This window comes from Phodopus roborovskii, unplaced genomic scaffold, assembly GCF_943737965.1.
Source record: "Phodopus roborovskii unplaced genomic scaffold, PHOROB, whole genome shotgun sequence".
Taxonomy (NCBI): domain Eukaryota; kingdom Metazoa; phylum Chordata; class Mammalia; order Rodentia; family Cricetidae; genus Phodopus; species Phodopus roborovskii.
Window position 1 is genome coordinate 56,983,258 of NW_026126480.1, and position 21,152 is coordinate 57,004,409.

Genomic DNA, 21,152 nt, shown 5'->3' on the forward strand with positions numbered 1-21,152 from the left:
AGGGAAGGGTTACCTGGCGGCCCGCCCCCGCTCCGGCCCGCCCCCCTCCCGCGCTTGCTGGCGACTGCGGGTCCCGCGCCTGTTTGTGCTGTGGCGCTGGGGCTCGGGTCGGCCCTGTCACCGCACCCCGGGGAGTTTACCCCGGGAGAGTAGCAGGCCCAGGTTCCACAGCGCCCCCTCCAACCCTGTCTCCGCGCCCGATAGCGCCCCCCGGGGGTGGCACTGCATCCTCGGCGCGCTCACCGGGGGTGCTTCCTTCCCCTCTCCCCAGCCATGGCCCCCGCGGCTTAGACGCCTCCGCCGCCGCCGCTCGGAGGAACGCGGGGGCCGGATGGACGGGGCTGCAGGGCCCGGTGAGTATGGGGCGGGGCGGGCGGCGTGGCCCGGATTCCGGGAGCGCCAGCCCGACGGGCGCTGCCAGTGCTGGACGGCTGTCTAGTGGCGTGCCCGCGTGCTCTCGCAAACCAGGGGCTCTGAGCATCCTCCTCAGTTCTTCAGGTTGTCCGACTCAAGTTCCTAAGAATCTCCTACTGTCACTTCGAACTTACTTAAAGTCATTCTACTCCTTGGTTCTCTTTTAAGTTTCCCTGACCAGTGTCACTTTGGGCCTCTTCCCGATGAATTCGGGCTTTTCTTATTTCTTACTCCCATAGGTACATTGGGATGTATACTGTAACTGCTCTCGGCTGATACTTTGTACCGTCACCAGATCTTGTTCCTTGCAACCTGGCCCCTCAGTTTGACTTTACTGCCCTGTCCACTTTCTAGCTTGACTGCTTTTGCATTTGGTAGAGACTTGCGCCTGTTTGCTGGTGGGATAGAGGGCTGTAGTTCCTTATCAGTTTTGCGCTTGCAGCTCTCTCCCTGTCTGCCTCCCACGTACCTCGGCAGTATTCCATACCACCCCGACTCTGTGGTACTCTCTGTCTTTGCGGAGGCTGGGGTAGCAGCAGGAAGGGAGTTTTGCCAGGCTTACTGCATGCCCTGCTAGGAGGAGGCCCTTGATCTTCAACCATGCATCTTTCGCCTCCGGATAAGCCTCCAAGCTTTCTGTTGCTTGCAAGAGGTCGTCCCGTTGGACAATTGGATTGTAAAGTTGGACAGGAGGCCAGAACCCCCTTATTCTTCCACTTTTCTGAGTGCCCTTGCTCCTTCTTCAGGTGAGGGCCCTGTTCATGAGACACTGCAGACCTTGAGCCAGAGGCTTCGGGTGCAGGAAGAAGAGATGGAGCTGGTAAAGGCAGCCCTGGCAGAAGCGCTTCGCCTGCTGCGGCTGCATGGCCCCTCCAGCTCCCTGCAGAGCTCTGGCTTACCAGCAAGGGACAGGTATGCATGTCAGCACACTCATTTTTCCTTCCTGGGAACTTTGAGGCAAAACTTGATTTGCTGTCTCCCTAGCAGCGTCACAGCACCCCCAGGACTGCCGCCTCCATGCAGCCCTTCCTTGGTGAGCCGAGGCACCCAGACGGAGGAAAAATTGGAGATGGAGTCATCCTCTGGACCACCTGGCCTGAGCAATGGGCCTCCAGCTCTTCTGGGGGGTAGTGAAGAGCCCAGTGGAACCCAGTCTGAGGGAGGATGCAGCAGCAGCAGCGGGGGCTCCCCTGGCCCCCCAGGGGTCCTTAGGCCTGTGCAGCTCCTTCAGCGCTCTGACACGTAGGTGTCCTGTGATGGAAGCAGAAGGGGTGGCAAGTCTGGGAAGCAGGACTGTTGGGCTTGATTTCACTTTTTCATTCCGCCCCACCAGGCCACGAAGAAATTCCTCCTCCTCTTCATCCCCCTCAGAGCGGCCGAGGCAGAAACTCTCTAGGAAGGCAGCTTCCTCAGCCAACCTGCTGTTGCGGTCAGGGAGCACAGAGAGGTGGGTGAGCCTTCTCTTCCTGCTGCAGTGTGCTGTACCCCATGCTCAGTTTCTTGACTTTCTCCATTCCTGGGTGGGGTGAGTGACCTCATGAGCCAACAGGAAGAAAGAAACAAAGCATTCCTTAGGACTCCTGCAGTGTTCTGGGCGTTGTGCTAAACTTTCCTCTGTGTCATTTAGGCCCTGTAGCATCTTTGGTGAGTAGGTTGTCTCTTGTGCTCTCTATTGGCCAGGTGAAGCAGGCCCAGAGAGGGCAATCAGTTGCCTGAGGTCACACAGTCAAGCTCTGAAGCCAGTTTTTCCTGACTCTAGTTCTGCTAACTTTTCTTATCACAAAATCCCTTTCAAAATTCAAGGCCCTCAAAGCTTCCCCGACATTTTATTTATTTAGTTGAAACAGGTTCTCACACTGTGAACTGTGTCTACCCAGCCTGTGTTGCCCAGCCTGGCTTAAAAGGCATTAGGTAGTCCTCCTTTCTTGGCCTCTGGAGTGCTGGGAAGAGAGACCTGGTTGCTCTGGTGAGTTTTCACAGATGGCTGTTCTCAGAGCATCAGCTGATCCCTCTCTCCCTGCAAAGTCCTGCTCTGACACTTCTGTACCACAAGGGAACATCCCAGAGCCAGGAAGTGTTGTCTTAGTGGACCTGAAGGTCCACACTAGCCGTATCCTTTCTTGGCATCTCTTTCATTCTTTGAAGAGATATTGTCAGCTTATCATCCAGGGACAGAGACTCTGGAATTCACTCATCACTTTCCTTTGGGATATTTTTGCCTACCTCCTAGGTTCCTGAAAGACAGGACTGGTGTACACTCTGGTTTCACTTTGACCCCAGTTTACAAATATGGGAATAAAAAGGTCGGTAGAGACCTAGGACAAAGGGCACAGGCTATATGTTTCATGGTCTTGTTCTCTCGTCTTTACATTATCTTCTTTCTTCTTCCCTTTTCTCCCCCATCTCTTTCCTTCTCCACTCCTCCTTTCTTCCTTTCTTCCTTTGGAACTAAAACTCCCCATCTCTCTAGAGCCCCACACCAGCAGGCTGAGTGGGATGAACCCCCTGTCAGTGTCTTGCCCTGTCCATCTCAGGTATTGGGACTTGATTCTAGCCTTTACACTTTTACCTCTTCCTAATAGCCGTGGGAGCAAAGACCCCCTCTCCAGCCCTGGGGGTCCTGGATCTCGGAGGAGCAATTATAATTTGGGTATGTACAGAGAGGCTGAGGGAGGAAGTTGGATGATGGAATTAGGGTTTGGGCTATAGCCCTAGGAGCGCCTTTGGGGTTGCGTCAGGTATGGAGGGTATGCTGCTTTGGACTTCTGGAGGAAGGCTTACTTCTCTGGTTGTCCCTGTAGAAGGCATTTCAGTGAAGATGTTCCTTCGTGGCCGCCCCATCACCATGTATATTCCATCTGGCATCCGAAGTCTCGAGGAGCTGCCCAGCGGCCCACCCCCGGAGACCCTCAGCCTTGACTGGGTGTATCCTGTCCCCTTCAGTTCCATGGGAACCACCCCTTCCCACTATAGATCCCCATTCTTTCTTTACAGTTTCTTTCTGTGTCTGTGGGGACGTGGATGGTAATGCCAAGTAGGAGCTTTGCTGTTTCCAAGCTTCACTCTTGCCTCCTGCCTTTGGTCTGGCCCTTTCCTTGACCACGGTCCCCAACACAGTTATGGGTACAGGGGCCGTGACTCTCGTTCTAATCTGTTTGTGCTGCGCTCTGGGGAGGTGGTCTACTTTATTGCCTGTGTAGTGGTGCTGTACCGGCCCGGGGGCGGCCCAGGGGGTCCTGGAGGTGGCGGCCAGAGACATTACCGGGGTCACACAGACTGCGTTCGATGGTGAGGGTCTTGGGGTTTGGGGCTGGTGGGCTTGACAGGAAGAGGGTCTGGCTGGGGGTGGAAGGGCAGAAAAGACAGTTGCCTTGCTGCTTCTTAAGCAAGGACAAAGTGCCTTGAGTGGTCTGGAGAGACCCCCTTTCCCAGAGTTCTCCTCCCTCTACTTAGCCTTGCTGTTCACCCTGATGGTGTTCGTGTAGCCTCAGGACAGACAGCTGGAGTAGACAAGGATGGTAAGGTAAGGCCAAGTCAGAATATGAGGCAGCCAGGATGGACTTAAAGACAAGTTTTTCTTCATAGCTCTGATCTCTTCTCTTCCACTAGCCCTTACAGCCTGTGGTTCACATCTGGGACTCAGAGACACTCCTAAAGCTGCAGGAGATTGGACTGGGGGCCTTTGAACGTGGTGTGGGGGCCTTGGCTTTTTCAGCAGTGGTGAGCTGGGCAGAAAGCTTCTAGACCCCTATTTTTTTGTTGTTGTTGTTTTGTTTATTTTTTTATATTTATTTATTTATTTATTTATTTTGAGGTAGGGTCTCATGTGCCTTAGGCTGGCTTCTAATTCAATATGTGGGGTGAGGGTGTCTTTGAACTCTTGATCCTTCTGCCCCTAGCCTCTACCCACCAAGTGTTATAGGCATATGCTACATGTCTTGTTAGATCCTTCTTCTTGCTTAGGACAGTTTCATTCTACCAGGAAGCCTGGGGGAAGTTCTGGTATCCTGGGCTTATCAGAGTACTCCAGCCAGTTCTCCTGAGAAAGAGACAACTGTCGACTTCTTTTGCCCCCCCCCCCCCCAGCCTGTGATAGAACCTCTGTCTAAGGTTGGGAATGCCCAGACCTCTCAAGCTCATGGTGTTGTGTCCCCATTCTCAGGACCAGGGTGCTTTTCTTTGTGTGGTGGATGATTCCAATGAGCACATGCTGTCCGTTTGGGATTGCAGCCGGGGAGTGAAGCTAGCTGAGATCAAGGTGAGGAGCCTAGGTGGCTTGATGGTTTCCGAATCTGGGGTAGGGTGGGAATGGTGCAATGCAGACGGTTCCAGACTTGTTTACACATATACTTCCTTTCTGACTAGGGCAAAATGCTCAGTCCTCTAAGCTTTTGTTTCTTAATCCATGATTTGGGAACCACAGAAGTTCTAATGGGAAATATAGGTTTTAGGGGATCAGTTTTTATTTTTTTCTTTGCAGTGTTGAGGGTCAAACCAGTCTTGATTATTCCAGGCAAGCATTCTACCAATGCCCTACACCTCCAGCCTTCTAGAAGAGCCTCGAAGGAAGAATTACCTGTGGCCTTAGGGCTTTTGTAGACCAGCTGTGCTGTCAGGATGAGATTGAGTTAAACAGTAGACTTTGGTGCTGGCACAAGTCTGTGATGTTAGCCACACTGAAGGCAACAGGAGGAAGAAGTCTTGGGATAGAGCCCAACAGTAGAGTATTTACTTAGTATACACAATCAATCAATCTTAATTCTGCAATATAAATAAAAAGTCAAGAGCTGGATGTAGTAGTTCATGCCTGGAATCCCAGCACTTGAAAAGCTGAAGTAGGATCACTGAGAGTTCTAGGCCAAGCTGGCCTATAGTGTAAGAAGTTGTCTCAACAAACAGCAAATCAAGGGGAAAAAAAGCCATTCAAAGTTCATCCTCAGCTGTCAACATTGGCAGTTCCAGGACAACTAGAGGTACATGAGACTCTGTCACAAGAAAAGAACAAACAAAAAAAATGTAGGGCAGGCATGGTGGTACACATCTTTAATCCCAATACTAGGGAGGCAGAAGTAGGCAGGTCTCTGAGTTTGAGGCCAGCCTGGTCTACAAAGTGAGTTCCAAGACAGCCAAGGCTACACTAAGAAAAAGAAAACAAAACAAAACAAACAAACAAACAAAAGCATCAAAGACAGTGAGGGTACTCAGGGCTTAGGGTGGCTGAATCAAGTGTCTTCCTTTCTTCAGAGTACAAATGACTCAGTCCTGGCTGTCGGCTTCAGCCCTCGTGACAGCAGCTGTATTGTCACCAGTGGAAAATCTCATGTTCACTTTTGGAACTGGAGTGGTGGAGTAGGGGTTCCTGGGAATGGGACCCTCACCCGGAAACAGGGTGTTTTTGGGGTGAGGTGTGGACGGGTGAGGTGGTGGGGAGGGAGGTGGTACTAAGTACTGTAGACTGTTCTAACATGCCCCAGCGCCCCAACTGTCCTGTCACATCTGGTCTTTGTCTTCCACTTTGACCTCTGATCTCTGTCCCCTCCAGAAATACAAGAAACCCAAGTTTATCCCCTGCTTTGTGTTCCTCCCTGATGGGGACATTCTCACTGGAGACTCCGAGGGGAACATTCTCACTTGGGGGCGGAGTGTCTCTGATTCCAAGACCCCAGGCAGGGGTGGGACCAAAGGTATGTGGTTGGGGATAGCATCTAGGATGTTTGTATCTTAGAAATTCTGTGGGAACAGAGCAGAGTTTCCAACATTTTTATCATGACAACTGATGAACTCTCTGGGCGGTTAGTCTAGAAGGGTGGGGAGCCATATGGCAAAGGAGAGAAGGCCAGGGACTTGGGTTTGTCAGATCTCAGATTCCAAGTTCAGTTTTGCCACTATTACTAGGAGCTGAATTGGCAGTCACTAAGCTTAGAGTCTTCAGTAGCTGGGAGTTATCCTATGTTGTGATGGTCTAAGCTGCCCCTTTCCCTGTTTCCCTAAACTCTAAGAGCATCACTTACCCGGGGCTTTACCAACAGAGACCTACACAATCGTGGCCCAGGCCCATGCTCATGAAGGGTCCATCTTTGCCCTGTGTCTCCGACGGGATGGGACAGTGCTTAGTGGTGGTGGGCGGGACCGACGGCTGGTACAGTGGGGGCCTGGGTTGGTGGCCCTCCAGGAGGCTGAGGTGAGAGATGGACTGGGATTGAGGAAGGGAGGGGGAGGGAGTGGTCAGTGGGCTTTTGACATTCTGTTACTGTTCTGTAGATTCCAGAACACTTTGGAGCTGTGAGGGCCATTGCTGAAGGGCTTGGTTCTGAGCTTCTGGTGGGAACCACGAAGAATGCATTACTGAGGGGAGATCTGGCTCAGGGCTTCTCTCCAGTTATTCAGGTTGGGGAGCCAAAAGCCATGGGGAGAAGTAGGGAAGGGAGTTGTGAAGAGCAGTGGTGACAAACTGTGTTCTGGTGCAGGGCCACACTGATGAGCTGTGGGGACTGTGTACACATCCCTCCCAGAACCGCTTCCTCACCTGTGGCCATGACCGGCAGCTCTGCCTGTGGGATGGGGAAGGCCATGCACTGGCCTGGAGCATGGACTTAAAGGTAGAGTCAGCTGTCTTTGGTCCACTATGAGACACCTGTTCTTTCTCTGTAACATTGCCCTTCTGGAACGACCAGTAGTATTATGCTTATGGGCTGCTCAAATAGGAATTCTGTACAGACTGGTAAAAGTGATGCCTTGTGCTACCTGGGCATTGCTGTTGCCTCAGGCCTCATCTTGGTTCACCAGCTAAGTAGCTCATCTGTAGCACAGCTGAGTGGTTTCCATGTCTTTCCTGTGCTAGAGTCCGAGAGAACTGTGTACCCCAGGTCCTCATGGCCCCTCTTTTCTGGTTGCCTTGGGAAGTTACTAAGATGAGAAGGTGTCCATCTAACTTCCCTTACTAAAAAGCCATCTTCTTTTATTAAGCTTTATTTTTAGTTAGCATTTATATACTTAGTGTGACCCAGTCCCTTTTCTCTCCCAACTCCCAGCCCATCCTCTGCATCCTCCTGTCTCTAATATTTCCCCTTAGACTTTTATGTGTGTTCTACTCTATGCTCTCCATCCCTGTCCCTTGAAGCCTCTCCCTTTGTCTCATGGGCCCCTTAGAAAGGTATTTTCCTGAATTTACCTTCTCTTTTCCCAGGAGACGGGTCTGTGTGCTGACTTCCATCCAAGTGGGGCGGTTGTGGTTGTAGGACTGAACACAGGGAGGTGAGAGAACCCCAGGTCTCCTCTGTAGAAAAGCAGGGGGTTCTGGGAAGGGACAAGAGGTGACCAAGGCTAACTTAAATGTTGGACCACACCTTTTTGTGTTTGGGTGCTTCTCTGTAGCCTAGATCTCCCTTCGGTCCTGCTGTCACCAAGCCTTCCTCAGCTCTCTTCTCAGTCTGGAGCAGAAGGGGTGTCAGACCAGGATGGGGAAGTGTGGGCTGGGAGGGGTGGGGGTGGGTGGGCAAGCAAGGAAGTGGCAGGCTTACTGATTCCACAAAGTTTTTGTGGTAGGTCTCGTCTGTGGTTCCTGACTTCTTTTCCAGAAGGCATCAGAAACCCTCCCTTAGCTTCAGTTTGCCCTTAGCCTCTTCCCACTCCCCAGCCTCAGAGTGCAATGGTGGCCTCTCCCCAGACATCACAGCCTTTCTGAGGTTCTCCATCTCCCTGCCCAGGGCCTCCCGGGAGTGGGCTCTCACTTCTCTCCCTTCTCCCCTTTCAGGTGGTTGGTTTTAGACACAGAGACCAGAGAGATTGTGTCTGATGTCACTGATGGCAACGAACAGCTCTCAGTTGTCCGGTACAGCCCAGGTGGGAGCCACCCCCACCCTGGACTTAGATCCAGTTCTGGCTCTTCTGTGTCTGAATAACTCTCTTTGTAGATGGGTTGTACCTGGCTATTGGTTCCCATGACAACATGATCTACATCTATAGCGTTTCCAGTTGTGGAACTAAGTCCAGCCGCTATGGCAGATGTATGGTAAGGATGCTAGGGTAGAAGATGGGGTTTGTTAATTGTACACAGACACAGGGGACTGATGCATTAAGGGATGGTTGGGGTTGGGAAATGGTAGCTGTCTTGTCCAATTCTTGACTCTTGTTCCCCAGGGACACTCCAGTTTTATCACTCACCTTGACTGGTCCAAGGATGGGAATTTCATCATGTCCAATTCTGGGGACTATGAGATTCTTTACTGTGAGTGGCAGGGTGATTGGGATAATTGATATTTTTTGTTTTTGGTTTGTTTGTGTTTTGTTTTATACCAGGCTGGCCCTAGAATTCTCTATGTGGCCCATGCTGCCTTTACTTTTGTTATCTTCCTAGTTATGTCTCCTAAGTGATTATAGATGTGGGTGCTGATAGGAAGCTTTAAGTCAGGAGGGATGATGGTGTTACAGGTTCATCAAGCAGAGGGGCTGATGTGGAGGTGGAGTGGAGTTGGAATTGCATACATAGGCGAGATCCTGTGACTAGGTATAATACCATGTCTTCTTTCCACAAGAACTCCAGGGAGTTGAAAAATGGGCCAGGTATGGCATTGCATTCCTTTAATCCCTGAACTTGGGAGGTAGAGGCAGGCAGATGGATCTCTATGAGTTCAAGGTCAGCCTGGCCTACATAGTGAGTTCCAGGTAAGCCAAGGCGATTTAGCAAGACCCTGTCTCAAAAAACAAAACAAAAAGCCCAGCAGTGGGGACATACACCTTTAATCCCATTTAGCAGGCAGATCTCTAAGTTTGAGGCCAGCCTGGTCTACAGTGTAAGTTCCAGGACAGCTACAAAGAGAAACCCTAACTCAAAAAACCAAAAATCAACCCCCCCCCCAACTCTCACCAAAACAAAGGGAAAGGGATGATGCAGTAAGAAAAGGTCATCTTAGTATAGTTTCTCTGGCAAGTGTGTAGGGGCTAACTTATTTAGGAAGGAAAAACTGTTAGAACTTTATCCAGAGGTTGAGGCAGGAGGGGAAGTTCCAGGCATGATTAGGCTAGGCTCTATTTCTCTTTAAGGCAGGGTTTCCTCAATATTGTCCTGGTTATCCTGGAGCTTTCTTTGTAGACCAGGGTGTCCTCAAACTCAGAGATGTATTTGTCTCCTGAGTGCTGGGGTTAAAGGCACACATCACCATGCTGGGTGGGTTTATATCTTTCTCTCTCTTTTTTTCCTTTCTTTTCTTTTTTTTTTTTTTTTTTTTTTTTTTGTGACAGGGTTTCTTTGTGTAGCCTTGGCCCTTGGCTATCCTAGAACTAGCTTTGTAGACCAGGATGGCCTTAAACTCACAGAGCCTCTGTCTCCAGAGTGCTGGAATTAAAGGTGTGCAACACCATGCCTGCCTGGGTTTAGACTATCTTAAAGTCAAATGAAATTAAACTTCAATGAGAACTCAGGAAGCATATAGCAAGGTTCATAATGGATCAGGTCACCTTCCCAGCTGAGCTTGTTGGGGCAATTTCTACCTAGGGGACGTGGCTGGAGGCTGCAAACTTCTAAGGAATCGCTATGAGAGCAGAGACCGGGAGTGGGCTACCTACACCTGTGTGCTGGGCTTCCACGTCTATGGTAAGCAGTGAAGCCAGCTCGCAGAGCCCTTTAGTAGGGCTGGGAAAACAAGGTGGATCCCATTTAGGGATCAGAATGCTGGGTGTGTGTCATGTGTCACAGGGTGGGTATCAGAGGGGCAAATCCAGGTCAAGAGGTCCTTTTGGGAATGGGAAGGATTGTCTGGAGGCAGCCTGGAAACCCTGAACACTGCAGCTCTAGGTTGTGGAAAGTGGCCTGGCTGAGGCTACCTGTTGTGTTAGGTGTGTGGCCCGATGGCTCTGATGGGACAGACATCAACTCCCTTTGCCGCTCCCACAATGAACGTGTGGTGGCTGTAGCGGATGACTTCTGCAAAGTACACCTTTTTCAGTATCCGTGCGCTCGAGCTAAGGTGAGGCCTTAGAGGATTATTGGGCCCAGGAGGGTAGGCATGGGACCCTGTCACTGCTGCAACTGTACATTTTTTTCTGGTCCAGGCGCCAAGTCGTATGTACTCAGGCCACGGCAGTCACGTGACTAGCGTCCGGTTCACGCATGACGACTCATACCTCGTCTCCCTAGGTGGCAAGGATGCCAGCATCTTTCAGTGGCGAGTGTTGGGCGCTGGGGGCTCTGGGCCCTCTCCTGTCACTCCTTCTAGAACTCCCTCTCTGTCACCCGCCTCCTCCCTGGACGTGTGATCAATGCTGGATGGTTTTGTCCCTCTGGCACTGTGGCTTTGTCCCGCTCTGGCCAAAACCCCTAGGACCAAGGACAGCCCTTTTCCTGGGCTGGCCTTTTCTTTGATTTCAGTACATTCCCAATTGCGTATTTTCCTGGAGGGGCGAAGCGCCCCATTGCACACACGATAACGACTAGCTGGCTGAGCCAGGCAACCCCAGCTCCGACTCCCTTTGCCTGGTGAGGGGCAATAAAAAGAAAGTCAGTCACCGCTTGCTGCTTTTGTGGAGTGCGGCGGGTGCCTCAGGGGCCCAATGGGGTTGGGATGAAAAAAAAAAAGTGCAGGGCGGGAAGGGGAAAAAGGGAGCTCAGACCAAATATGCAAATAACAGGCAAAGCAGCTTGCAAATAATCTCAAGAAGCGCGAGGGTGCGCGCGCGCCTTTCGAGGCCACTGTCGGAGCTACAGAGACCTTCAGTGTAAAGAGTTAAATCCGGCTCTCCGCCGCCCTCAGGGGCGGGGTCGAGCTGCAACGGAAATAACCGAGCGCGGGGCCGCGGCTGAGCGAAAGGAGCCGAGTTCCTTCCGGAAGTGGCCGATCTGCGGGGTCTTGCTCTCCGACCTGAGCCGAGCGCTGGGCCTTGTTCTCCGTATCGACCGAAGGTGTTCCGGAAGGAGGCGAACCCGGACGCGGGCAGGGCAAACCTTCCCAGCGGCTGGCACCACACGACGTCTGCTGCGACTCTGTGAAGACGCTAGGAACCGGAATCTGACTCCGGTCAGGCAGGAACCGAGCTCGTTCCGGAAGAAGCCGAGCAGACCGGCGCCGGCCTCGGTGTCCCGGGTGTGAGGCTATAGCACCGTCGTCGTCGTGCGAGCAGTGATGAACCGCGACGGCTGAGCGAGCAGTGGTGCCGGCTGCGCGGGCCCCATCGACACTTCCGCGAAGCGTCAGCCCCACGCTGGGGGCATCGTCTGGAGCTAAGCTTTACCCCCGCGAGCCTCCCGGACCTCTTTGTGCGGCCGGAGGCGGCGGCGGGAACGGCCATGGCGGCTAACATGTACCGGGTGGGAGGTGAGTACACCGGGCGGAAGAGGTTGGGGCCGGGACCAGGGAGACTCGGTGTTCGCAGACGCGGGGGAGCCACATCTGGGGTCGTACGGGCCACAGCGCCGACCGGAACCGGAACCGAGACCTATGGTTCCGCGGCGGCGACGCTATCGGGAGCCGAGTCTCCCGCAGTGGCTTGCCTACAACCGGAACGTTGCTGTGAGCCTGCGACTGGATCCCGGGGCGGGAAGTAGGCTTGGCTTGGAAGGGGCCTGGGTGACTGCGGGGCCAGCTGCGGGGGAGCCTGCGGCTCAGGGGTTTTCTTTTCTTTGGCGGCTTTTTCGTTCACGAAGGTGAGGCCTGAAGTGGAGTGGACAGTTTACTTAATTGTCCTACACGGGTGCAACTTCAATGCAGAGTTGTGTGGACTCCAGGGAAATCCTTGTTCTCATCTTTCCCCTCCCCTCACTTTTTGGTTTTTCGACCTTCCCTCCCTTCTCTCTTCCTCCCTGCCTCCCTTTCTCGTTTTTCGAAACAGGGTTTCTCTGTAGCTCTGGCAGTCCTGTAACTCACTGTGTAGACTAGGCTGGCGTCGAACTTACAGATTGGCCTGCTTCTGCCTGCTAAGTGCTGGGATCAAAGGGGTGCGCAACCACGCCCGGACCGTCTAACTTTTGAGTGAGGATCTGACTTTAGAGCTAAGAGTTGCAAGGGCAGGGAGTAAAAATTAGCTTTTGTTTGTTTTCTGAGAGGTCTCTAGCCCCGGCTGTCTTGGAACTCAGGAAATAGACCAGGTTGGCATCGAACTCAGATTCACCTGCCTCTGCCTCTCTCTGCTGGGATTAAAGGCGTGAGCAACCACTGCCTGACTGATTCTTTTCTTTCTTTCTTCTTCTTCTTTTTTTTTTAATTTTCGGTTTATACTTATTTTCCTTTGTTTTCTCGAGACAGGATTTCTCTGTCTATCCTTGAGTGTCCTGGAACTTGCTCTGTAGACCAGATCAGGCTGTCCGCAAACTCGAAGAGGCCTACCTGCCTCTGCTGTTGGCCATCACTGCCCAGTTAATATCTTTCTTTCTCCCTCCCTCCCCCCCCCTCTTTTGGTTTATCGAGACAGGGTTTCTCTGTGTAGCTTTGGAGGCTGTCCTGGAACTAGCTCTTGTAAACTAGGCTAGTCTTGAACTCACAGAGGTCTATCTGCTTGCCTCCCTCCCAAGTGCTGGTAAAGGCGTGCACTGCAACTGCCCTTGTCTAATACTTATTTCTTAAGACTTTCCTTTTGCACATCTCCATATCATCTCTACCTAGCATTTTGTCACTTTTTGGTCCACACAAATCCATTTTCTCTTCTGGGTGCTCTGGTTTTCTTCTCTGATCTCATTTCTCCCCACCCCCTTCTCCAGATTACGTCTATTTTGAGAACTCCTCTAGCAATCCTTACCTGGTTAGACGGATTGAGGAGCTAAACAAGGTGAGTGGGGCAGAAGTGGGGCAGTTTCTTCTTCTGGAGTTTTTAACTACAAGTGGAAGGGAGAGCCTTACCTAGGCTTAGAGCCAGTCCTGGTGCATGTTCATTAGATGTATAGAGGAAGGCTGCTGAGAGCTTAGCGGAAGCTTCATCATTCTCACACTCTCACACCTGGGGGTAAAGGGATTCTGTGTCACTTGGTAATTTTTTTTTTTTTTTTTTTTTTTAAATACAGTGTCTATTATGCAGCCTGGGGTTCCTGGAACTTGCTATGTAGACCAGGTTAACCTTAAACACACATGGGAACCGGTCTCATTGGCCCTGGAATTATCTTTGAATATTAAGTCATTGCTGAGTTTTTGACCTCTTCTATTTAGGTCCTTAGAGAGAGGGTGCCTGTTGCTAGCGTACCTCCACTTTCAAATGGCTAATTTTCATTGCCTTGTTTCTCTTCCTCTAGACTGCCAATGGCAATGTGGAAGCAAAGGTTGTCTGTCTCTTCCGGCGAAGGGATATTTCTAGTAGCCTCAACAGCTTGGCTGACAGTAATGCCAGTGAGTGTCTTCGTTCCTTCCCCTTCTTCCCCTCCCCAGGATCTGAGGACTAGACTTGTTCCTGCAGGTGTCTCTCCTGGTAACATGCCCAAGGCAGGGCTGGGATTGGGGGTGGGAAGTGCATGGTCTGCAGAGCAAGGCCTGTTGTTACATGCTGGGGCTGGGAGCGGGGTGGGGAGACATGATAAGACAAGCCAGAATGTGGCTTATCTTATGTGTGTAAGAGGAGAGAGATTTAGATAGGGACTGAAAAGAGCCTCAGAGAAGTGAGGCATGTGGGGACTTTCATTTTGGGTCCTTTGGGACAGTGGTTAGTGAGTGGTGCTAGTGAGTGATGGTCACAGTGAAGAGGAAGCCAAAACATTGATGGAGCTGATGGGAAGCTAGAAGGCAGGAAAGCTCTTGAACTTTCCTGCTTCCCTCTCTATTCCAATTATCGTCAGCCTTACTTCATCCTCTAATTTTTTCTGTTTAACTACTTTTCCTCCTCTTTCCTAAATTTTTGTTTTTTTCAGGCCATAGCCTCGAAAGGGTTAATGAGCTGGGCCTACCCAGTTTCTTGGCCCTTTGGGGTTTCCAGCTCCATCTGGCAGGGGCTGACCTTGGCTTTGTCCAATTAGAAGGGGTAGGGGTGTGGTCCTCCTTGTTCTACCCTTGGATTTCCTAGAGCACTGGGGAGAGGTGGAGCCTACTACACAGACACAGGACCTCCCCCCCTCTTGCTGTCTTACACCCAGTTCTTCAGGGGAACAATGCACCAATGAACAAGTGCTTAAGTTTCTATCCCCGCCCACTTTGTTTGGCACTTAGCCAGGTTAACTGTTCAAGATTTCAGTGCAAGCTGCTGCCTCTTGAGGAGGAAGGTGTTGGCACTGGTTTCAGAGGTACTTTTCTTGAAAGCCCCACAGACTATTATTAACCAAGTAGAAAGAGAAGTCGGTTGCCTGTATTTCAGGCGCATCAAAGAGCCCTGAAGCATGAAGAGGAGCTGATAAATCCTGTGTGCTGTTCTTATATTTTAACTGGATTCTAGGACATCAGGCTGGTTCATCAAGAAAGAGCTAAATGTGACATAAAGTATTATGGCTGTATTTGTGCTTTAGGAGGGGTGTCAGCATTGACAGCTAGGTTTGGGGTGCATTCCTATACAGTTCTCATCCTTATACAGTTCTCCCCTTACTGGAATTAGAGAGGACTGAGCATCCACAGTGAGATAAGAGGCCAAACGGGAAGCTGGTAGGGTAAGGGTGAGATGCCTAAGGAAAGTGAGGATGTCCTTTACCTGAACTAGGTAGCCCCTCAAAGTACCTTGCTTCTAAACATGTTTCTTCCTCTTTAATATTCTAGGGGAGTTTGAGGAGGAATCAAAGCAGCCAGGGGTCTCAGAGCAGCAGAGGCATCAACTGAAACACCGAGAGCTTTTTCTGTCTCGGCAGTTTGAGTCGTTACCAGCCACCCACATAAGGTATGGGAGGATCTGGGTCCCTGTGGCCTCTGTATGCACCCTTATTTAGAGGACGGAGAGGAGCAGGTGGTGTGTTGAGGATGGTAGGTAGAGGATATGTGTTGCTCATTTGGTACTTTCTGGCCTGTTTTAGGGGGAAGTGCAGTGTAACTCTCTTGAATGAGACAGATATCTTGAACCAGTATCTGGAAAAGGAGGTAAGGAGGTATTATGAGAAGAGGGAGGGCAGGCTGTGCTGCCCCCTCCTAAAGACAGGGCAAGTGATAGACCTCCCTGCTGGGGAGCCTGGATATACCTTACTGTCCATGTGGATTCCTGCTCACCAACCTCCTCTCTTCATTTTAGGACTGCTTTTTTTACTCTCTGGTGTTTGATCCTGTGCAGAAAACACTTCTAGCTGATCAAGGGGAGATCAGAGTTGGTTGCAAATACCAAGCTGAGATTCCAGATCGCTTGGCCGAGGGTAAGCAACAGAATAGATGTGCTTGAATGTAAGTTTCTGTGAATCTCATGACTTGGGGTTTCTGCACAATCTGCTAGGTTTTCTGTTGTGACCCTGCCAGAATGGGACTTAGGAGCCTGAAAGAGACAAATGGGCACAGCTGGGAGGGGAATTCTGAGGCTTGGTGCTTCTGATAGAAGCAGGTGGATCTCTATGAGTTTGAGGCCAGCCTTATCTACAGTAAGTTCCAGAACAGCCAAGGCTACACAGAGAAACCATGTCTTGGGAAGAGATAACAACAAAGAAAGGAAGAGAGGAAGGAAGGAAGAAGGAAGGAAGGAAGAAAGGAAGGAAGGAAGGAAGAATCCAAACAGAAGAGGAGGAAGTTATTGTGAGTGACTAAGAGACCAGTTATTTCCCTCTCTCCCTCACTGGTGATGATGTTGCTTGGTTCCTCAGGTGAATCAGATAATCGAAACCAACAGAAGATGGAGATGAAAGTCTGGGATCCAGACAACCCTCTCACAGACCGGCAGATTGATCAGTTTCTCGTGGTGGCCCGGTGAGGGTGGGTGGATCAGGAAGATGGGCTGGGGAGGAGTGAATCCAGTTCTGAGGCCCATCCATTTTTCTCCTTAGTTCCTGAGCCTGCTTGAACTTTTTTCTTCCCTTCCTGACTTCTCAATCTCTCCTTAGAGCTGTGGGAACTTTTGCAAGAGCCCTAGACTGCAGCAGCTCCATTCGGCAGCCGAGCTTGCATATGAGTGCTGCTGCTGCGTCCCGAGATATCACCCTGGTAAGCACAAGTTGGTGGATGGGCATATTGGGGCAAGAGAGATGGGAATCATGGAGAGAGTAGGTGTACTCAAAGAGCAGCAAGTTACCAGTTTTGTTCTCTGTTTGATAGTTCCATGCCATGGACACATTGCAAAGGAATGGCTATGACTTGGCCAAGGCCATGTCAACCCTGGTGCCACAGGGTGGCCCAGTGCTGTGTCGAGATGAGATGGAGGAGTGGTCTGCTTCTGAAGCCATGCTATTTGAAGAGGCTCTAGAGAAGTATGGGAAGGATTTCAATGATATCCGCCAGGACTTTGTAAGTGTATAGGACTAGAAGAGGTGAGAACAGGGAGTCAGGACCTAGGGCCAGATGCCATCTCATCCTCTGTTTGCTGTTCTTCTTAGCTACCCTGGAAGTCACTTGCAAGCATAGTCCAGTTTTATTACATGTGGAAAACCACAGATCGGTATATTCAGCAGGTATGGTTTAGGGCTGGGAGGTTGGACAGAGGCCGCCTGCTTACCTCTCTGCTTTTTGGTTTGTTTGATTTCATCTGTACTGACTGAGATGGTCTGAATTTCTATTTTTTTCCTTCTAAAAGAAAAGATTGAAGGCTGCTGAAGCAGATAGCAAACTGAAACAGGTCTACATCCCCACCTAGTAAGTATGGCAGGACGGGAGAATATTTCCCTTCCTCTCCCAGTTTGTTTCTTCCTTAGTGATTGGGGTTGGGCAGGAGACAGAAGCAAATTGTAGAAGCTGTAGCTCAGTGATAAGCATGGGCTTAGTATTTACAAGGGCCTAGGTTCAATCCCAGCATTCCAGAGAGTGATGGAGTAGGGTGTGGTAGGAAAGAGAGGGACAGATAGAAGTGAGCTAGTTCTTTGACTAGTTTCTATGTTCTCTTGTTTCTTTCTTTAGTACCAAGCCAAACCCTAACCAGATCATTTCTGTGGGTTCAAAACCTGGCATGAATGGGGCTGGATTCCAGAAAGGACTCACTTGTGAGAGCTGCCACAGTGAGTTTCAAGGAGGGACAGGGATGCTGGGGGGTGGGAGGCCTGTTTCTCTGACCTAGGAATTTGAAGAGCTCAGGTGGCGTGTTTTCTGCTAGCATGTTCCCCTCTCTATGTTCCTGTAGCCACACAGTCTGCCCAGTGGTATGCCTGGGGCCCACCTAACATGCAGTGTCGTCTTTGTGCTTCCTGCTGGATTTACTGGAAGAAGTATGGGGGACTGAAGACCCCAACCCACCTTGAGGGGGCAGCTCGGGGCACCACAGTAAGATTCACTGGGTGGGATGGCTGGCGCAGGTGGGTCTCGTGTGTGTTTGAGGCCAGCCTGGTATCTATAGTAAGCTCCAGGTCAGCTGGGGCTACATAGTAGACTCGGTCTCAACAAATAGAAAAGGATCACTGCAAGACGAGGTAGGGGCCGGGGAGTGTGGTATTGCATACAGATAGTTTTGAGCCTTAGGCAAAGGTCAGAACCCTGACTCCTTAGTATGGAGACAGAGGCACTTATTAAGGGTTGAGAAGCCAGGAAGGTTGGGTGGCGTGTCAGTAAAGAGGTCAGGCAGAAATAGTTTGCTCTCTTGTGGGAAATGGAGGAAAGAAGTGTAGTGTTGACTTGACATTTCCATATGTCATCTCTCCAGGAGCCACACTCAAGAGGTCATTTATCCAGACCCGAAGCCCAAAGTCTCTCCCCTTATACAACCAGCGCTAACCGGGCCAAGTTGCTGGCTAAGAACAGGCAAACTTTCTTGCTCCAGACTACAAAGCTGACTCGTCTTGCCAGACGGATGTGCAGAGACTTGTTACAGCCAAGGAGGGCTGCCCGAAGACCCTATGCACCTATCAATGCCAATGCCATCAAGGCAGAGTGTAAGCACTGTGGAGTGGTAGTAGTGATGAGTTCAGAGTTGCTCTGGCCAGAGACTGTTGTTTAATGACAGTAGGGATAGTAGGCCACAGAGGGTGTTTAGCGGATAAGGTTTAACTTTTGGCACTAGAAGAGGCCTGAGTAGTGAAGTTTCTTAGAAATTTTTATCTGCCATGTCTGGTGGTGCATGCCTTGGAGGCTGAGACAGGGTCTGATTACCTAGTTCCTATAAGACTGGTCTGTATAATGATCTCCAGATCAGCCTGGATTATGTAGTAGGACCCTGTCTCAAGTAGGTGCCCATAATCCACGTACTGAGGAAGTAGTCAAGAGGATGAGGGCATTTGCTAAACAGTAAGACTATTTCAAAAAGCCATAACAAAATTGCAGCATGTCCAGAGGCTTTCATCTTTCTCCAGGCTCTATCCGACTTCCTAAGGCTGCCAAGACACCACTGAAAATTCACCCTCTGGTGCGGCTGCCCTTGGCAACTATCGTCAAAGATCTGGGTATGGGATGGAAACCACATTTGATCCAGGGTGGGTAGAAGGTGGAGAAAAAGTTTGGGTGGTGTCTTTTTACTATCAAAGAGCCATTTCTTCCCGAGTTTTCCTTTTCCCACTGAAGTACAAACTATGTATGTATGCTTTTTTTTTTTTTTTTGGTGGTGCTTTCAATCAAAACCCAGAACTCATGTATTCTGGGCAAGTGATTTACTACTGAGCCACATTTTTGGAAAACTGTACAGGCAAGAGAAAGTATGAACATTTTCTTTTTCTCCCCCTTTTCCCCCTTCCACTGTTAGTGGCTCAGGCACCTCTGAAACCAAAAACACCTCGGGGCACCAAGACACCAATCAACAGGAACCAGCTGACCCAGAACCGAGGCCTGGGGGGCATTATGGTGAAACGTTCTTATGAAAGTGTGAGTTGACAAAGTGGTTTGGGAAAGCTGAATGGGGTGGGCTTTTGTTTCTGATAGTCTAAGGGAGGCAGAGCTTTCATTATGTTGCCCTGTCCTTTTCCAGATGGCAGGGGCAGGGGTCCCCTTCTCTGCCAATGGAAGGCCTCTGGCCTCAGGGATTCGTTCAAGCTCACAGCCAGCAGCCAAGCGTCAGAAACTAAACCCTGCTGATGCTCCCAATCCTGTGGTATTTGTGGCCACAAAAGATACCAGGTAGGGAGGGGTCCACCATGGGAGGGGCTGAGAGACTGATATCCAAGTTGGGGGCATTGGAAGTAGGGGTTCCAGAGAAAGAGGTGCAGGAAAGAATGTGGGTGTCAGAATTGTAGAGTGCGTTGTGGAGTCTTAGGTATGTAGGTGCTCATCAAGCCCCTCCCCGTTTCTCTCTTTGACCAGGGCTTTGAGGAAGGCTCTAACTCACCTGGAAATGCGACGAGCTGCCCGAAGGCCCAACCAACCCTTGAAGGTGAAGCCAGCGCTGATGGCAGTTCGGCCCGCAGTTCCTCTGCCAGCACCCTCACATCCTGCCAGCACCAATGAGCCCATTGTTCTGGAGGATTGAGCATCTTAGGGGAGGGAGATGGGATGAGAGGTGGGGGGATGGGTGCCCAGGGCATACAAACCTCAAGGAGCGAGGGAGGGTTGGAACTGGTGTGTGTGTCCTTGGAGGACTTGGACACCCTCTGGGGTGACTGCCAGTAACTCCCCCTTTTTAGGCTTCTCTACGCCTGCGATGGAGGGCAGCCTACAGGAACTTGCCTCTGTGTGTACCTACCCTATTTGGGGGTTGGGAACCACAGGTGGTTTGGACAGCTGGGCGGGGGGAGGGTTTTTTAAATTTTTTAAAAATTTTACCTCCCTTTGTAAAAGGGATGGAGGAGGGGAAGAGTAAACTTATCAGGTGGTGGTACCTGGCAAGGGGAAGGGGGGGTGCACTGCCATGCTATCTTTTTTTCTTTATTTTCTAATTGGGGGTTTCTCTTACTGTCCGGTGTCCGGACTGCTAATTAGAGTTTGAGGGCCCTAAAGTGGCATCAACCCCAGCCCATGCTCGTTCTTTCTTCCCTCCCCTTTCCCCCTCTGCCTTTTATATGCCAATTCTCAGAAATAAAGATCTTTTGTCTGTTTTTTAACCTCGGATTCTGTAATTGGTTCTTATAAAGAATAAAAAGCTGTTTTCTTCAGCTCCTCAGGCTCAGCTGTTCTCTGCTGCTGGGTGTGTGTGTGTGTGTGTGTGTGTGTGTGTGTGTGTGTGTGTGTGTGTGTGCGCGCGCTTCTCGGGGTGTCTTTGAGGGAAAATAGAGGACAAAGGACAATGAAAGAGGTACAGATGGCGCTTGTTCTAGGAGCAGCTTTATGAGACATGCAGCCGGACTGTGAGGTAGTCTGTGCCAGCTATCCATGTGGGATTCCGGCTTCTCCCATTGGGGCTGGAGTACAAGCAGCATCTTGGTCTAGATTAATTCAAAGCTCTTTAATGGCTTTTGAGTCTCCATAGGTGGGTGTTAGAATGTCTTCCTGTTACTCACTTTTACTCCCTCTTGGTGCTGAGGAACTGATCCAGGGCCCGGTGAGTGCTACTCAGTGCTCTGTTGCCACCACTACACCCTCAGTCGATGTACACATTCTAGCAGCCAGCGTCAGATGCAGCTCATCAGGTGCACTTGCGAGACACAGGCAGGCAGATCTCAAGTTCGAGGCCAACTTGGTCTACAGAAGGAGTTGAGGACAGCCAGGGCTATATAAAGAAGCCCTGTCTTGAAAACAGTTGCACTTCACGTTAGTGCTTGTGGGTGTGGTCCTGCGGGACTTTACAGTTCACGCTCAGAGGTGTATACATACAGAGGGCTGCATTTGTACACTAGTGTTCTGCCCTGCCCCTACTGTTGAGTGTGC

At 50.7% G+C, this 21,152-nt stretch overlaps 2 protein-coding genes and 1 long non-coding RNA gene across 6 annotated transcripts; 2 read left to right on the forward strand and 1 right to left on the reverse strand.

Annotated features, from left to right (window-relative positions):
* The first annotated feature begins 6 nt into the window (after window positions 1-6).
* Eml3 (EMAP like 3) lies at window positions 7-10,917 on the forward strand. Of its 4 annotated transcripts, none has more exons than XM_051193904.1 (22): window positions 7-353; window positions 1,161-1,326; window positions 1,399-1,656; window positions 1,748-1,861; window positions 2,997-3,064; window positions 3,216-3,339; window positions 3,532-3,702; window positions 3,868-3,937; window positions 4,024-4,134; window positions 4,577-4,672; window positions 5,659-5,814; window positions 5,957-6,098; window positions 6,444-6,595; window positions 6,676-6,801; window positions 6,882-7,013; window positions 7,601-7,668; window positions 8,168-8,256; window positions 8,328-8,425; window positions 8,554-8,641; window positions 9,908-10,006; window positions 10,249-10,379; window positions 10,465-10,917. In XM_051193904.1, exons 1-22 carry the CDS (start codon window positions 332-334, stop codon window positions 10,666-10,668), a joined length of 2,685 nt encoding a protein of 894 aa, XP_051049861.1. In that variant the 5' UTR covers window positions 7-331; the 3' UTR covers window positions 10,669-10,917. The 4 variants fall into 4 exon arrangements, with proteins under 4 accessions (XP_051049861.1, XP_051049863.1, XP_051049859.1 ...); XM_051193906.1 differs by having other exon boundaries at window positions 1,402-1,656; XM_051193902.1 differs by lacking the exon at window positions 7-353 and adding an exon at window positions 360-498.
* On the reverse strand, window positions 5,112-10,386 carry LOC127228830 (uncharacterized). Its single transcript, XR_007835056.1, has 3 exons — window positions 10,237-10,386; window positions 7,586-7,688; window positions 5,112-5,399 (listed from the first exon to the last, which is right to left on the reverse strand). It is a non-coding gene; the product is annotated as an uncharacterized LOC127228830 (long non-coding RNA).
* Window positions 10,918-11,029: 112 nt separating the features above from the next.
* Window positions 11,030-20,389, forward strand: Mta2 (metastasis associated 1 family member 2). The gene is made up of 18 exons (XM_051193909.1): window positions 11,030-11,723; window positions 13,103-13,170; window positions 13,628-13,721; window positions 15,069-15,186; window positions 15,320-15,383; window positions 15,532-15,649; window positions 16,088-16,190; window positions 16,325-16,424; window positions 16,536-16,724; window positions 16,814-16,888; window positions 17,011-17,069; window positions 17,331-17,428; window positions 17,551-17,690; window positions 18,067-18,295; window positions 18,713-18,802; window positions 19,099-19,217; window positions 19,321-19,469; window positions 19,653-20,389. The coding sequence occupies exons 1-18, from the start codon at window positions 11,696-11,698 to the stop codon at window positions 19,816-19,818; spliced, it is 2,007 nt and encodes a 668-aa protein (XP_051049866.1). The 5' UTR covers window positions 11,030-11,695; the 3' UTR covers window positions 19,819-20,389.
* The last annotated feature ends 763 nt before the right edge of the window (window positions 20,390-21,152 follow it).